General features: G+C 41.1%; 1 protein-coding gene across 1 annotated transcript in view; it reads left to right on the forward strand.

The window, feature by feature from the left end:
• The first annotated feature begins 9,266 nt into the window (after positions 1-9,266).
• Positions 9,267-18,431, forward strand: part of Lipm (lipase family member M) — a 22,293-nt gene continuing 13,128 nt past the window's right edge. Inside the window, exons 1-4 of the mRNA XM_005352157.3 lie at positions 9,267-9,486; positions 13,561-13,678; positions 16,482-16,680; positions 17,512-17,621. Coding sequence (XP_005352214.1) covers positions 9,340-9,486; positions 13,561-13,678; positions 16,482-16,680; positions 17,512-17,621 — 574 coding nt within the window. The 5' untranslated portion in view covers positions 9,267-9,339. The remainder of the gene's footprint in view (positions 9,487-13,560; positions 13,679-16,481; positions 16,681-17,511; positions 17,622-18,431) is intronic.

Genomic DNA, 18,431 nt, shown 5'->3' on the forward strand with positions numbered 1-18,431 from the left:
CTCTGTAGACCAGGCTGGTCTCGAACTCACAGAGATCCGCCTGCCTCTGCCTCCCGAGTGCTGGGATTAAAGGCGTGCGCCACCACCACCCGGCTGCAGTTTAGATCTTGAAGGTCTCTGTGTTCAAGGCTTGGTTACCAGCCTGAGACGGCTTTGGGAATAGACAGCTTTGGGAAAGAATGTTTAAGAGGCAGGACTTGGTAGGAGGAAGTTAGTCACTGGAGCTGTGCCTCTGAAGGAGTCCCTGGATGCCTCACAACTTCCTCTTGTTTCCCAGGGGCATGATGTAAGAATCATCTCTGCCACACGTTCCTACCATAATGATACACATCACAGAAGTCCCACTAGCGGTGAGGTTAACCAATGACCGAACCTCCCCAAACTGGGAACTTTTCCCTTTTTGCAAGTTGATCATCACGGGCATTTGTCGCAGTAGCGGAAAGCTGAGTACTGTATTCAGATATCAGTGGAAAACCTTTGGAGCCTCAGTGGTGAACACCCTACACATGAAAATTAAACGCTGCTGAGGAAACTGTCTCCGCAGACAGAAATAATGGTCCCGGTCTATTAAAGCAGGCTTAGAGGAATTTTGGCTTGAGGCAGTGAAGCTGTTTGTTATGGCGATGGATGATTAAAGAGAAACTCTGCACACCCGATGTCCTGAGTCCTCCTTACCTCACTCTGTACTGCAGAAGACTCCACTCCTGAACCAGGCCTTCAGGAACACAGGGACTCTCTGTCAAGGTAGGCTGTGCCTGTACCTCCTTCTGCTTCTAGATAGCCCCATCTCTGTGTAACCTTTTTACCAATGTGGCTGGCCATCTGTGATTTTTTTTCCCCAGTTTTTCGCTGTTTTCCTTTTGAAGATTTCTGCTAACAATGGTGGCTTCTACAATATATTTCTCAACTACAAATATTGGAATTTGGAGGAATTAATTGCATAGTTGAGAGAATAGAGCAGTAAATAAATAGCAACCTGTTTTGGAGAAAGAGAGAAAACTATGTTGATTTCATACTATGTGGGATAGGTGGCAATGTCTGCCCATTTTCATCTTGTGTCTTGTATTGTATCTGACTGTGTATAGGGGGAGAAGTGGGAAGGAAGCAGGGCTCTTGAACTGGTAAAACTTTTTAAGTGGGCAGAAGAGTGATGAACCTTTCCCCAAGGGGCATTTACATTCAATTAAAGAATTCTACTTTCAGAATGTTCCCATTTGACCTAAATGTAGCAGGTAAACAATCCTCAGCACAGCAAAGTATCTTTGTCTTTTAGAAAACTGTGTTGGAACACACAGTCAACACTGGATTAGATGATTTCATCCCTACAGACAAGGGACCTGAGAAGCCAGCCTTGCTCCTCCACACAGATTGCTAAGTGGAGAAACGAGATGCTCACTAGGCCAGGCTGATATCTTAGAAAATAAAACTACTTCAGGCTGTGATCTGCCATTGGGGTAACCTGATCCATTCTCCTTATCATAGCTTATCTGAAATCTAAGGGAGAGAGTGTTGAGCAGTCAGCTTGCTCTTTAATATCCCCCCAGCCCACAGCTGATGCTTCACCTAATGACAATGACAATAACAATAACAACAATGAATGGTAGCAGCATATAAACCGGCTTCGGTGAGCCAGAAACTATGCTGTGCGTCTCTACACACATAATTTCCTTTGGTTTTACAACCATACTATAAAGCCATTGCTTTATATGAATTATATATACATATATTATATATTAAATATATATATATATATTAAATTATGAATTTAGTACATTGAAAAATTAACAAATCTTCCAAGAACCCATAACTAGAAGAAGGCGTTTGAACCCAGGTCTATTCAATTTCACTGTCCTCTGTTGTCTCTTCCAGGTAGATTTCTTTGATGGAGAATCCTGTGGCTTTAGGCTTCAGTCAGTATTGCCGTGTCGTACCAAACATATGCATACCCCTGTGCTTATCCCCATGTTCATCAATCAAAATTTTTTTAAAGAAACCCAATGATGAGATTACAGAGATAACTCAGTTGGGAAAGTACTTGCTGTATATCTATGAAGACTTGAGTTTGAGCCTTGGTACCCATATAATATGCCAGTGATTGTAATTCTGAGGGATATGAGGACAGGAGGATCTGTGGGGCTTACTGGTCACCCAAATCAGTAAGTTCCAGACCAAAGAAAGATCCTGTCTCAAAAAGGGGGGTGGTGTTGACCTGGCCTGGTCTAGTCTGCTCTACCCACGCACACATATAGAAAGAAAGAAAGAAAGAAAGAAAGAAAGAAAGAAAGAAAGAAAGAAAGAAAGAAAGAAAGAAAGAGGGGGAGGGAGAGGGAGAGAGAGGAGAAAGAAAGGAGGAAAGGAGGGAGGGAGGGAAAGAAAGATCTAGTAACATGCAGCATCTTCTCTGTTTCCTGGCCCCTGTTACACCATCACTCATTAGGTATAATCACAAGCTTGTAAGATCAACAAGGTGAAGGAGAAATTACCTTCCCTCCAGATTTTTAAGATCATTGAGGGTGTTTTTTTATTGTTAAAATTTGTGCAATTTTGTGTTTTATTTTATCTGGGATATATCAATGTGATTAAGAATTTGCTGCATTTTTCTTGGTGTGAAAATACACCAGTCATATTCCAGACAGTAAAACAAGGCCCTTTGGAAAGAGCTTCGGGAAATGGAGTCTGTCGGTGCTAGTGACAGGATGAATTAGGCAACCTGCTGATGTGTTCGAGAAGTGGGCGTGCCAGGGTATCAGAAGACAGAGCGCACAAGAAGAAAGCAGTCACTGAAGATATACACATTGCTTAGCGCTCTTGGTGGGAGAAAATGAACAGCCTTTGGGAGTCCCTGAACCCTAGGAAAATGAGAGAGCCTTGCTTCCTACTTCTCCATCTTCTCTTTCAGTCCCTCCTCCCCTTTGCTCACCCCAGTCTCTCTGCAGGTCAAGCTCATCTTGGGCAAATGATTTTCCTTCACTTTGCCCAGGTCTCCTCACCTATAAAATGAACTAGTTGCTCTGCCAGGTCCTTGCCAGCCACAGCATTACTCAGTCCTATAACTTCATCTCTTGCAAAATCAGGCTGAAGGCACAGCTGAGTGGCATATATTTCTCTTGCCAGCTAGGAAGATTGCAGCACCTGGCACCGCAGTAGCTACCCGGCACCTGGCCCTCTTCCTAAGGATTTGTGATGCCCCGTGCTGCTTTCAGAATTCTCCTACATACTAACTTTGGAAGCCACCTGAGGCTGGCTCTCTTCCCAGAACTAAAATAATCCCTTAACATTGGATACCCCACCTCAAAATGTCCAAAAAAAGCAAAGTGCAGCAAAGAAACCAATATTTTCTAATTTACTAAAGCACTTAGACATAATATCAGAGGAGGATTATAGAAACTATAATCCCCATTTTCAACATTTTAGAAACAACATTTTCAAATAAAATATTCCACAGCTTCGAGCATGAATAGGATAAGTAAGTAGAAAGCAGCTAATATAAATAAATGCACCATGTAACATTCAAATGCATTACAGCCACACATTAGGAAATATAGTGATAGAGATGACCATTTTAGGAGTATCCAGAATAAGAGGTGGAGTTCCAAATGATAGCATGCTGCAAACTGCCTGGCACAGACACCGATGGTCCACTTTGTCTGACTGTCTGATATGATAACATCTGCACAAACACAGTTGCAGTCATAGTTGGTTTTATTTTTTCAATATTGATTTTACCTTTGATTGATGGATTGGGCTGTGGGTGTGAATTTAGTTTCCATGTGAATGCAAAGAGAAACCAGAAGCATAAGGTCCCGAGGAGCTGGAGTCATCGGCACTTGTGAGCTGCCCAGCATGGATGCTGGAAACCATTCTTAGGTTCTCTGCAAGAACAGCAAGCTCTCCTAACCACCGAGCCACATCTCCAGTTCCTCGTAGTTACTTTTAAATAATTACAATCTTCAAACAACTTGGATTTTACAAGGTAAGAGAGCAAGCATTGCTCTAAGGTTCTTGAAGTTAACAAATTCTTGACCAAATTTTCCTTGCAGTTCGATGTAATGTGTGTATATGTGTGTTTGTATGTATGTGTGTGCATGTGATGTTACATGTAAAGCCTGTTCCTATGGGTGAGTGGCATTGGCTGACAGACAGCACCTTCCAACTGATGATCTCTGTAAACCTAGTTCATGTGATCTGAGTCTTAGGTTTTCATATAAGAATCTTTGAACTATGAACATTTCCGATGGCCACGGGTACACAGGTACCCACCAGGCACATAAAAAGTTCAGCATTTTTAAAATTGGAAAACAAACAATAGGTCCCAATGACAACTTGAAGAAGATTTGTCAGCAGATACCACTACTGACTGACAAACTTTACTATAATTTTTAAGTGAGAGCTTATGTTTTTCATAAATCTGTAAACAAAGAATGCCATGTCTCCATGGTTTCTCTACTTGTTTGGCATAGTTGACCTTTGGGAGAGCTACACTCTTTGCTGTGGGGCTGCCCTGGGTATTTTAAGGTGCTTAGTGGCATCTCTAGCCTCTACCACTAGATGCCAGCAGCACTCCCCTAGCAATGACAGCCAAATTTCTACAGACCTTGCCAAATAGCCTCCCTCTGGAGGGCAAGCAGCTCCAGTTGAGAAAGATTGCTCCTGGAACCTACACGATCTCACCAGAACTACAGGTTTCTGTTACATAAGATGAAGACATACTGGTGACTTTCATCCCAGAGAAATCAGAAAAGTCTTAGAATGTGATCTCTGTAAAACTAATGACAAGCTAGAAAAAATAAAGTCAGATTCAATACCACTCTATATTGAAAAGAAAATTTTAATTGGCCTAGAATCAAATGAAAAACGTCTGTGAAAATATTAAAAATATATAAAGCATAGAATTTAACCTTGGGATGAAAAAGACCAATGTGAGTGAGACAGACATCCTAGAAGGGAAAACTTTGAGTCACTTAACTGTGAAAGATGTATAACGAAATACTTATGAAATAACTACACATCACAAGCCGAAGTTTAAAAAGAGAAAGCAAATGTGTTAACTAACTTGCAACAAAGTGAAGATCAATATCTATGATAAGGAAAAGGCTCAAGGTGATTGTTCTTTGAAACATTAAAATGTAACAGTCTAGTAACTCAAAAGGCAATCCACAAAGGGACACTCAATATTTGAAATATATTAAAACACATAGTCTATGACTGTAGCTCATGAAAATGAAAGCAAAATCACCATGAGGTATTGACCCACAAGACTGACAAAATTAAAGGGACTTTTGAAACATTAATCTGCTGAAGGAAGGGTGGGGTCATGGTCATGTTTCTACCAATCTTTCAGAGAACAAGTTGACAGGATCGTACAAGATATAGACTATACATACTTATTACCCAGCATTCTGTGACTATAAATCTGTCCTATGATGATATTCTATCACATACACAAAATACATATAAAATGCCCTGAAAATATATGCCAAATTTGTTAATGAAAATTAATTTCAGGGAAAAATATGCACATCTCAATCTAAGCACATCATGGTGGTCAAAGCTTTACAGAAATATGCATTCTATAACTTTTACTAAATTATATAATTTAAATAAAGAAATGAAGTAGCATGCTTAAGTAAACGACTTCTGGAATCTGTGATTTGGGTTCTAAAATACTGTGACTTAAGTCTAGATTGCAAATAAATTCACAAAGGTAACGAACCATGTTTATGTTCGTATCACAGATTCCTTTAGGAAAAAAGGGGAGAGGGTAAGTGTGGTGACACACCTCTGTAGCTCCAGCGCTGGGGAGGTGGAGGAAGAAAACTAGTAGTTCCAGCTAAAACGAAGATGGATAAAAGAGAAAGGCCAGGCAACTCTGTAAATCTTTCTAGATAGTTGGCTCCTGCCTCAGATGGCTACCCTAGTCCTCACTGCATCTTAAATGTCAGATGGTCTCTGACTGCGAAAGACTGAGTAACTGACCAAGATCACTGGTCTAGGAAAGGAGGGAGCCAGAAAACACAATTTAATCAATGTGTGGGGGAAACGTGACTGCTGTTCTCGCCATCGGAGGTGTCCTAGTACCACAAACTGATGGAGAAATACGACTTTATCTTAGAAGCACTGGGACAGAGAGTGGGAAAACAGCCACCAGGCAGCACAAGCCTTCAAACCTGCATGAAACAAAACTGCTGGGTGCTTGCTGTGTATCAGGTTCTCTTGCTGTCTGATGTAATCCTCCTGGCAGCCTTAGGAGAACGCACCATTACTATCACACCTTGGAAATGAGGACAATGAGGCTCAGGGACCGTGGGAACATGTCCCAAAGCCATCTATGAAGCAAGCAATGACATTTGTTAGATGACTCCAGAACCTGAATTAATTGCTGTGTCCTGAACAGTGCTTAAATTATGCTTTTAGAAGTTGGCCTATGGGAAGGGAGAAGTAAACTAAGACAGCAGGTGAAGTGACTCTAAGATCAACCCTAGGATGCAGAGATGAAGCTACCTGTTTGGGAACTATGGAATGGTTCCTAATACTTCCTTCCTGGAACAGAGTCTAGGAAAAAATATGGCGCGCTGATTGATACAGCAGAGAAGAGAACGGAAATCTCCGTGGGGATTATGCCCACACAGGCATGTCTGACAAAACAGGGAACAGATGAGCCTTGCCCATTTGCCTGAGTGCCTCAGAGTCTCCTGAGAAGTGACCCGTGTTCAAAGCAGTGGGCTGTGAGTTTGACTCAACACAAACATCTTAGTCATTTGATCCGTAAGTCATTCGGATTCAGGTGGTGCAAGAACTATGACCATGTATCAGTCAAATTGCTTCTGTGTCAAATACTCAACTAGTTTCATGATTACTTGTAATAGCTGGAAGAATCACTTTAATAAAAGTCAATTGGATGCTGATATGACAGCCCTCTAGCCTGAGCTAAATAGACAGAATTGCTAGAGGAAATTTTGTACATTCACTAAGAAAACCAGAAGGTTGAGGGGTTTTTCTTTTGCTTTGTTTTTCAGTCAGTTTCTTGCCTGAAAGAAACTGTCGTTAGTCTCTACAGAAAACAGAAACGTACTATTCAAAGGTAAGAATTGGCTTAGTTGAACATGTTGAAGCAAATATGTATGGCTTGTATATGTTAAACGTATAATAAACTCATTTTAAATCCAGAACCCGAAGAAACAACTTACACTGTCTAGCATGCACAAGGTCCTGGGTTCAATTTCTTCCTGGTAATGAGAAGCAATTCACACAGCATGGCAGAGTTATCTGACTCCATACTTTCATGTTGGAAGTACACACTGAGGGGACTTTCCACAGTACCATAATATTAAACAGTGGATTAAGATATCTAGTTTTTTAAAGATTTATTTTTTTATGTTTTTTAATTGATTTTTATTGAGCTCTACATTTTTCTCTGCTCCCCTCCCTGCCTCTCACCTCCCCTGCAACCCTCTCCCAAGTTCCCTATGCTCCCAATTTACTCAGGAGATCTTGTCTTTCTCTACTTCCCATGAGGATTAGATCTGTGTATGTCTCTTTTAGGGTCCTCATTGTTTTTTAGGCTCTCTGGGATTGTGATTTGTGGGATGGTTTTCTTTGCTTTATGTTTAAAAACCAATTATGAACGAGTACATGTGATAATTGTCTTTCTGGGTCTGGGTTACCTCACTCGAAATGATATTTGCTAGCTCCTATTTTTTATGTTTAATAATGTGCATCCCCATGCACTTGTGTGTGAGTGTGTGCACACACAGATACTGAGCATTGGGTAAAATGCCCACTAAGACCAAAAGATGGCAGATCCCCTGGAGCTGGAGCTGCAGGCAATTATAGGCCACCGGACCTCTGGACTGAGGACTGAGTTTAGGTCCTCTACAAGAGCAGTATATGCACTTAACCACTGAGGAATCTCCCCAGTCCCAATAGCTAAGTTTTACTTCTGGTGTCACCACAATCTGGCTTGATAATGCAATCATTTAATCTTGAAATGAAAATGAAAGCCACCTCCTACCCTAAATGCTACACCTAAAATGCTGTATTTAGGTGATATAGCATTTAAAAAACCCTATAATGTCAGCCGTGGGAGGTGAAATTCTCTTCTGGGATCTCATTTTGCACAACTTTAGAGCCAGCTCAGTGCATTCCATGGAGAGGATGTGGAGCGTTGGGGTGACAGTTCTTCATTCTTGCTTTTTCCAATTGGGTCAGATCCCTCCTCTCTAACGTGTAGCAACCAACACTACTGTGGACGAACGCTCAGGCAAACCCAGACAAAGACCCAGGGCTTGCCTCTTCGCACCTACCCAGCCTGTAAGGATGGTGAAGGATGAGTCATCCAGGCAGACGCGGTCCCACAGAGTCGTCTTTCCAGCTTTACCTTTGGCTTCTTCCCCCACTATATTCCCAAAGTCTACAAATGGGTGTGGCTGTTGTTAAAGCTGAAGACTTGATGTTAAACGTAGAGAAGTTACCTTAGTATATTTTTTTATTAACTTGAAGCACAGTCTTTACTTAAACTAATAAATCTTCCTTCTCTGGACGTTCTTAATAGCACGTCCAGGAGCTGCTCTCATATTATCTCACAGTCTGCTGAACTGGGACACGTAGCTTATAAAAATAACTAGGAGCCACTCATTATTTGGGTTACTTCAGGTGATTTAATTACTAGGTATCACTGTCAACAATAATGAGTAACTACAAGCCAAATTTAAAATTTGGTATATATGTATTAAACTTGAGAGAAACGGCTTAACATAAACTGCTTTCTTATAGTTAATATTTCCACCCAGCACTAAAAATAAGAAATGTTCTTAAAGTTTCTGGCATTTCAGATAAAAGTAATTAGTCCTGCGTTGGATCTTCAGTTACAGGACAGTGATGACTGAGGCCAGCATAGGCAGCTACCGAAACTTGCAGTGTGTTCTGCAGGCTCCATGACTTGCTATTCATCAAAGATAAGAACTAAGCATAAGGGGGAGGTGCTTCCTGTGGCCCTTCTTACATGGCGATGACCAACAAGTGTTTGTGAGCTATATAGAGCATGCATGAAACTCCTCCCAGTTGCAATAAGGAAAGTTGAACACACCTAGAAGCGGAAGGATTGGTGTTTACAAGATGAGGGAGGGAGGAGCAGGAGGAGCCAGATGGGATTGTGACATTCCAAGCAATGTTTGCAGCCTACACATGTTGTTTCATTCCTATTCCCAAACCTGCTTTATCTGCTTCAGATTTTTGCCGCTGGAAAACACACAAAAGATATTTTAAACCTCTAGGTCCTTCCCCTGACTCCAGATGCGGTTGTCACAGCCTTAGGAACAAAGCAAATGCAGATGTTGGACCATGTCAGAAATCTTGTCAAGAGCATGGACTGTTTCACACAGAGTGGAGATATGGCTTCTGATCCTGGTGGCTTATTTACTCCAAAGAAATGTGAACTCGGGACATATGCCAACAAAAGCTGCGGATCCGGAAGCATTCATGAACGTTGTAAGTTGGGGTTTTTCATGTTTGGGGGAAATGAAGAGCTCTGTGTTAGCGTTTGCATCTGTGCAGTAGCTACATGCTATGTATTTTCATGTATTGAGATGTCTTATGCTGGAACAGTATGGGGAAAAATAACACACTGAACTGGAAGGAAGCTAAACTAGCTAGCAGTAGGCCTTGGGGTTTCCAATCAAATTCAGTGATTTGGGGTGAATGACTTAATCTCTTCGGGCTTTAAGAACAACTTAATTTTTCCTTGAATTCTCATATTCACCCAATAAACAAGGAAAGAACCAAAACATGTGTGACCTGTCTTAGACCCTTGATGATTTTCATTCTGTCTTTGTTTTCTTTGCTGCTTTGTCCCTTTTGATAAAAGTGTCACCCCTGACCTCTTGCTGTGAGAGCATCTGCTTCTAGTAGCTTCTCCTTACATCCTGCTTTGGATGCTAACTCTGTCAAATAGCAACGAGAGGTCCCTGATTGTGTTAGAGATGTGGGGGGATGATGCATAGAGAACAGCACATCTCTTCAAAGTCTTCTGGAGAATTTCCGTGTGTATTCTCAAACCCCTAGTTGGTTTATAGGACATGATCACTGTACATTTATTATAGTGCATTTATTCCATAGGCGATATTGAAATAAAAATGGTAGAGATACAATTTCATTTTCAGTGCTCTGTCCTGGAGATACGATTATCTGTACTGTTCAAATCAGGGCACTAAGATCAAAGAGGCATTTAAACAAGTTAAACGAGCCCCACCGCTGCTACTTGGTAGACCTACAATTTAAATTCAGGCTCACCTAGACACAGGACTGTAATTATAACTACTACGCAATAAGCCCTACCATGTGACAGGGTGGAGAGTGGACTTCCAGATGAGTGAGCTGACTGTGCTGGATGCTCCTTAGCCTCACCTGATATTTCCATTAAGCAAGGAAACTTAATATTTGGGGACTGAAAACTCTTTCTATCCAAATGTTCTTTTCTTCTAGTGCAGCCTATAATGAAGGAGTAGAAGGTTTTTGTTGCTGTTGTTTTGTTTTTTCATAAATCCCCACGGGACTGTCAGGCTTCATCACCATCATCTGCTATTATAGTTTCTAAAGCTTACAGACTGTAGAGACACTCTGAGTCGACAGAGTGCAGGTATCAGGCTTCTTTCCACCATCCTACTGGTTACCTCATGTTTGCCCTCCCAGTACATTCCTGCTGATCTTCAGGAATCCTGAATGCCCTACACAAAGTTCTCCAGCATCTGGGGAGTCTCTTTGACAGACATTGCCTTCCTGGACCAACCACTGCACATGCCCAGGAGCTCCAGCCTGTCAGGATCTCTGGAAAGAGCTGGGGTCCCCCATTGCGGGTGCCTGAAGTTGGGCTATGCACCGAGGCCTCAGAGAAATCCCAGAAAATCAGACGCCCTGGCTTCACTGAGCTGACAATCCAGCACAAAAGGCAAACTCTCAATTACTCATCGCAAGACTGAGATCCAATGGAGAAAAGCTTAAAATAGAGAAAACTAACCCAGACTTTGGGGAAATGTTTTGTTGCCTAAAGCCAGAAGAATAAATAGGAGGAAGGGGGTTGCTGGCGAAGAGGTTGGCATGTTGAGGAACTGGAGCAGCTGAAAACACGCCACATTCAAGCCATATTCAAGATAAGAGTAGCTTATCGTGATTTGACTTTTAAATCTTAGTATTTTTATTATAAGACCAGTATGATTCTCCTGTACAAAACCTAAGAACTTCAGAGCCAATAACGATTAATGTGTTAACACATTCATACAGCAAGCTAACCCCAACAGCTTTGTTGTGTCCTGTAATCTTCTTGTAAATTTATGAATTTTGAGAAGACTAAGGAACATCGCATACAATTTGCCATTTCCCAACACTTTTTTTATTAACAATATACACCACGAAGAATTTCCCAGGCTTTTAAAAAAAAGAACATTATTCAATTTTCTGTATCACATTCTACTTTGTGGTGTGCCTGTTTCTTTCAGGTGGGATTCTCAGAGAGTGCACAGGCTTTGAAGCATAATTCACATGCAAGATGTCTATTAAGAACTCTTATAGCTGGGTATAGTGGCACACACCTGCAGTCACAAGCTTCTAGGGGAAACAGAGGGAACTCTTACCCCACAATATAGCAACACATACACACACACACACACACACACACACACACACAAAAAAAAAAAAAACAGAATGGGTAAACATTTTTAAAGTAATGTTTTAATTCATATAACTGATTTTTTTCTTCAGGCAAAAATTTTAAAATAGATAATTATGTTAAAAGTTAAATATTAAATATGGTTAGAATTTTTAATTTACACTTAGGAGGGCAGAAGCAGTCCAAGCTCAAGCCCAGCTTGGACTCTACAGTGAGTCTCTGACTCAAAATACATATATATTGTTCACGCTAATATCACACACACGTGTGTATGTACATACACATTGATAGATATAACTCCAAAATGGCTATGCAGTCAGGCATGGTGGTATATACTTTTAATCCCAACACTCAGATTGCAGAAGCAGATGGATCTCTGTGCTTTCAAGACCAGCCTAGACTGCATAGCAAGAACATCCAGGGTTACATAGAGAAAGAGACCTTACCACAAAACAAAACGGGAAAATGATTGCTAAGACATCTTTGAATATCTTGGATGTGTATTTTTAAGTAAACAAATTTATGTTTCAATATTATCCTGTGTAAGTTCTCCTGCCAAATACAGCCTGTTGACCATCTCTTAACAGTGTTTACTAACATATAATCCTTTTTTTATTTTCCTAAGATGCCCATGTCCCTAAAATCTACCTCCTAGTTTCTCTTAGGTAGTACCTATTCAGTCTTAGACAAAGTCAAATTCTCTATCTTCCACAAAATTTTGCCTATCTGGTCTTGTTCATGGATTTCTCCCTGGTCAGAATCCCTCTCTGCCTTCCTTCCCTCACATCCCACAGTCATTGACACATCACCTGCCCACCCCTATATTACATAAGCTTTCTCCGAAGCTCTCAAACATTTCATGTGTGTATCTTATCTCCCCAAGCTGACCCCAACAGCAACTCTTGAAGGATAGTCTCCAGAACAAGCAGCTTCTTCAGCATCTGAAGCTTGTTGGAAATTTCAGTGCCTAGTCTTACTGCATCTTGTTAGGCCAAGTTTACCTTGACATTCTAGGAGGCTCGCTCTTTTTCTGAAGGGAAATGGAGGAGAAGTGGATCTAGGGGAGAAAAAAAAGTTGGGGGAAAGGGACTAAGAAGAGTGTAAAGAGAGAAACAGCAGTTGGGATGCAATGTATGCAAGATGAATTAAAAAAAAAAATACAATGCCAGTGATCCAGTGTAGGCTTGAAGGAGTTTGAGAATCTTGAAATTGCAAGCCAAAAAATCTTATGTATAACACTTTTATAGTTTTCCCCAAATCCAAGGAGGGCTTTCTGTCTAAAAGCTTAAGAATTACTGCCTGTAAATTTAAAGGTGAAAGAGTCTGAAAGACTGTGGGGCTCAGGAATGTCCCCAAGACACCTCCCAGAACAGACGTGCATTGCAGTACAACGGCCTGATTTCTAACCTGTCCTGAGCCTAAGATTCCATGTGTTCAATGGCCCTGAATGATTCTGGGATACATTCAGGCTTTGGAATCCATGTTCTGGTTCAGTATTTTTCAAACAGAACTCTGTGAAGACCTTTTGGAAACAAGATTACTGGGATGTAGCTTCAGAGCTCCTAATACAGTGGATTCTATAGCCATGCTCTGCCTTCCTGGAAGGTGCCAGGGGATATTGACAGAGTTGCCCTTGACTACTGAAAGCCATGATCTGTTCAGTTTCCACATGAACAGCAAAGAAGTGAGAGAGATGGGGTACAGTTCAGTAGTAGAGCACTTGCCTAGTGTGTGAGCCCCAGGTTTGATCACCAGTACTGAAAAATGTAAAAACAAATGAAAGCGACCGATAAGGATCTTGCAACACCAGAGAAGCCACTCTTACTCTTGAGACCTTGGGACAGTGACCTCGTAGAGCTGAACGCTAAACCAACTGTAAGGTTTTTGTTTGTTTCCCATAGAGTGAAATCATCAAACACAAGGGTTATCCCAGTGAGGAGTATGAAGTTGTAACTGAAGACGGGTATATCCTTTCTGTGAACAGAATCCCTCAAGGACTGACACAATTCAAAAAGGAAGGTATGGTATCACCTCAGTAGGATAATCTTCTTGCAGCCCAGAGTTTCTTGATATGTAGAATTAAATTTGGTTCTTAGGGCAGTCAGTCTGAGGTCTCTTGGTTAGGCTGAAAGATAATGTCAGTTCCCCCATATCATATTACATCCCATCCATACCCATATTCAACTATCTCAGACATGTTTTCTTTTCAAAATTACCTTTGATCTAGAGAGGGAGATTAGGGGTAGAATACATGACAAGCATTTGTGGGGCCCCGGGTTCAGTCACACCATGATAGATAGATAGATAGATAGATAGATAGATAGATAGATAGATAGATAGATAGATAGATAGATAGATAGATAGATAGATACAAAGTAAAAACCCACAAACAAAACAAAATAAAGTCTTCAAGAAAAATCAATTTTAATGGATTTTTAAAAGTTAAAAACACCTTCTGACACTTAATCTATTTCCAAATCCCTCCTACATAGAAATTCTAGAACATTCCCTGATGATCCCATATCAACCATATCAATAAAGAATGAAAGCTCCAGTCAAGCGTTGGAAGCTCAACAGTGTGCAATATATTCTTCACCCAAAGAGTATTTCAGATATGTATGAGGTCGCCGTCTTTTCCACTAAGGAGGAGGAGCCAGGGTCTAGGCACACCGATTTAATTTTCAGCGTGTGTTTGTCAGTTGCTTAGTTTTGTTTTCCTATGAAATTCTCAGTTGATACTGTTTTTAAACTATCATTCTCATCAACAAAGTATGTGCGTACAGGTTCCCACTGGTCTCCATGCCTTTTATTTTCTAAACAGCAACTACATTGCTTGTCATGGGTGCCAAAATATACCTTCTCATGTCCTCTCTATCTGCCTGCTATAATACCAAGTGCTTCATTTTCTTGGTCTCGCGTCATTTTCATTATAAGTCTGTCACACACACCACACCAGGAATTCCACTCTAATGCCTGTTTTATATATTATATAAAACAACATAGTCATTAGAGTGCAGCCCATGATTGTTGTGGAATATTATTTTAGGATGTGTTACATTTGTTTATGCTGTGGAACATTTGTTTTAGGGATGTAATTGTATTCTTTTATGCTGTATTTGTTTAACTCTGTAAAAATGTGTTACTGTACCTGTCTAAAACACCTTATTTGTCTAAAAAAAGAGCTGAATAGCCAATCGCTAGGCAGAAGAGGGATAAGTGAGCTGCCAGGAGGAAAGAATAAATGAAAGGAAAAAAAGAGAGAAAAGAGGAAGGCACAAGAACAAGGAAAAGAGGACACTAGGAACCAGCCACCCAGTTACACAGCCAACCATGGAATAAAAGTGAAAGTAAGATACACAGAAGTAAGAGAAAGATAACAGTCCAGAGGCAAAAGGTAGAGGGGATAATTTAAGCTAAGAAAAGCTCACTAGAAATAAGCCAAGCCATACATTGTAAGTAATAATAAGACTCCGTGTACAATTTACTTGGAAGCTGGGTGGCAGGTCCCCAAAAAAGCCAAAAGAGAAAAAAAAAAAAACCCAACATGTTCTTAACAAATACTGGGCAATCATTATTGGTCTTTGGTGTAAAAGTCCAGAATTCTGTTTATCCCAATTTGTCCTGGGATAGCCTTTTGAAAATGACAGCCTGTTTACCACATGTTTAACCTGATGCGGCTCTACTTGGGTTCCACCCCACTGCCTTTGAACTTACAATTCTGTCTTTGCAGCTTTCCAAGACCCTTCTTGTTCCCTGACCACCCTAGTCAGAATGCAGCCTCATACCAGCTGTTAACATCCGGCCTCTCTCCCTCATACTTTCCCTTATAATGCCGAAAGACATTCCATACGGTAGCTACTTTCTAAACAGGTTATCTTCTCCTCTACCAGGGTGGAAACTCAATGAAAGCAGGGACCTCTATTTCATTCAAGGGCTGGGCAACAGCTAACACGATACTGAGACTAGGCTAGGTGCTGAGAAGTTTATTTGTGACATGAGGGAACGAAATGTGCAAATAAATGAATACCCGAGGAACAGACTTTTCACTAAGTTCCACAAATCCTACAGGCTGGGTTCTTCCAGTCAAGTGACTGTATTGATTGATCAGTGTGGAAGAGAACATGGGCAGCCCTCCCAGGGTCAAGCATTGAAAAAGCCTTTTTGCCCAGTTGGTGTGCAATACAGCCCCCTAGTGGCTGATATTTGTACAGTTCCCTTTACTTCCTAATGGGCTGTAATTGATAACAATTATTTATTTAGGTTTTGACAGTGTCTTGCCATGTTGCCCTGACTGACCTCAAAATCATAATCCACCTGAATCCTGTGGATACTGCCTCCGTCCTGGTATTGCATGTGTATGCCACCACACCCGGCTTATATCTTTATTCCGAGAGGCACATTTTTCTGAAGCAAGGGTCCTTTTTACATGTAGTAGCCTTAGACCATGATACATACATATATGTGTGTGTGTGTACATATATATGTATGTACATGTGTGTGCTCGTCATTATTTCTTCTGAAACAGCCCAGATATTTTCTGAGGACCTAATACTAACAGTGCTGTAATTAAAGTTCCTTTGATAGGCAGTATGCTGCCTGTTCCCTGTGATGTATCTTATTTATTTACATCAAAAAAAACTGTTTTCTGGTGGTAAAGAAATTAAAACACAAAATAGCTTTAACAAGTCAAAAGATAATCCAACTAGTAAGCGGCAAAAGAAAGATCTGCACATAGATTTCTGGCATGCAAGTCCTTGTTTGTAGAGAAAGCAAGAAGAACAGAGAACATTTCACCCCAGCTGAAATTTTCTCCTGTCTGCAGGATCCAGGCCAGTGGTGCTGCTGCAGCATGGCCTTCTTGGGGATGCTAGCAACTGGATTTCCAACCTGCCCAACAACAGCCTCGGTTTCATTCTGGCGGATGCTGGCTTTGATGTGTGGATGGGAAACAGCAGGGGAAATACCTGGTCTCGGAAACACAAGACTCTCTCTCTAGATCAAGATGAGTTCTGGGCTTTCAGGTACAAGAAAACTCTGAGGATAGAGGTGGCCTCGAAGAACTGGGTAAAGAATCATGACTTGTAGCATTTGGGCAGCTCATTTAGTTGTATCGCCAAAATCCCAACTTGATATTTCCCCGGGTTTTTCTTTTTTACCTGTCTTGTGGTGCTTTGAGTAAGAACGGAGAAGAATGGGTTTCCCAAGGTCTGGCTAACAGTGGGGTGAGAACAGTGGCTGGTGTCAGGGGGTTGAGACTGGAATGAGAAAATTGTAAGTTTATTTTTGTGGGAGTGAGTATCTAGGATTAACTCCCTCATATGTGTCAACATGGCTGATATCTTCAGGAGAGGAGACCCAGTTTCATTAACTGGGGATGTATTAATCTTCGTATGCCACCAACTTAACTAGTGTCTCTCATAACTTCACTCAAGTTCCTAAGGTCCTCACTTACCACTGATACTCAACCCGTTCTTATCCACTTCATCAGATAAGAGTTCTGTTCCACTTCCAGTATCTGTCCTACAAAGAAATCTGCATCCCTCTGTGCAGTTCTGCTTATGGGGTAGAACACTTCTCACATTAGGAGGTGGCTTGTGTGTCCAAAATGATTTAATAATCATCACTCTATTATAGTATCTAGAGAGAATGACCTTTCTATCAGTGTGTGGCCTCACAGTGTCACTACAGGTTTGGAACAAGTCCATTTTGAGGGTTATGAGGAGCGCAGGAAGAAGCTAGCAGAGCTGACACTAGGGTCCTTGTTGGCAGAACCTGGGCATGGGAAGTGACTGATTTTGACTGTGCTGTTTGTATCATAATTGTCATCTAACTTTGCTTTTTCCCTCTTGTAGTTATGATGAAATGGCTAGGTTTGACCTTCCTGCTGTGATAAACTTTATCTTACAGAAAACAGGCCAGAAAAAGATCTATTATGTTGGCTATTCACAAGGCACCACCATGGGTAGGTTCCCAGGAAAGGTTTGTGTCTGCAAAATTATGCGCCTGTGACCAAAACTGTGGCTGGGCTCAGTCAGTTCCTCCCCTCACCTGACCTTCTCCTCTTCAGTGGCTCTAAAAGCTTCAGGGAACAGAGGCTGAACTGAAGGAGGCCTGGGATGTGGCAGAAAGAGCAATGGTATGGATGCAAATGCCGTCTCTGCCATGCTTTAGATGATATCCCAAAGCAAATTCTTTAATCATGCTGGTCTCAATTTCATCATCCGCAAAATGGAGATAAAAATTCTCTCTTAAGGGTATTCTAATTGGACTACTTAATACAATAATATATGTTAGCTCTGTGAAGGCCAGTATTTTGTCTACAACACAGTTGTAATAGAAGTGTGTAGTCCTGGTATACTCTCAATGAATGTGTTCAGTGCTGTTCAGTGCATGAAGTCTTGAGTTCAAAGTTGGCCTCTCTCATTGAGGGACAAACAGAACTGATGGTATTACCTCAAGTTTCTTTCTTCCTGTTAGTATGTCATGCTTTGAGTGAATTTGTGAGAGACGTACCTGACAGTCCCTCAGAACAAGATCACTTACCTGGCGACGTGGGGATGGTGACTGTTCTGGTCTCATCAGACCCAAACCAATGAGAAAACACTATTAGGCTTGCACCAGGAGGAAGAACTGTGTAACAAAAGGAGGGTTTCAAACCTGGGACTCATCAGGTCTCTTTTTGTTTTTGTTTTCTTTTTCTAAAGCTAAACCTGGATTGAGAAAGAATTACAGTTTTCTAGGGAAAAAGACTTTTTTTTTTTTTTTTTTTTTT

The sequence above is a fragment of the Microtus ochrogaster genome, chromosome 8, assembly GCF_000317375.1.
Source record: "Microtus ochrogaster isolate Prairie Vole_2 chromosome 8, MicOch1.0, whole genome shotgun sequence".
Classification (NCBI taxonomy): domain Eukaryota; kingdom Metazoa; phylum Chordata; class Mammalia; order Rodentia; family Cricetidae; genus Microtus; species Microtus ochrogaster.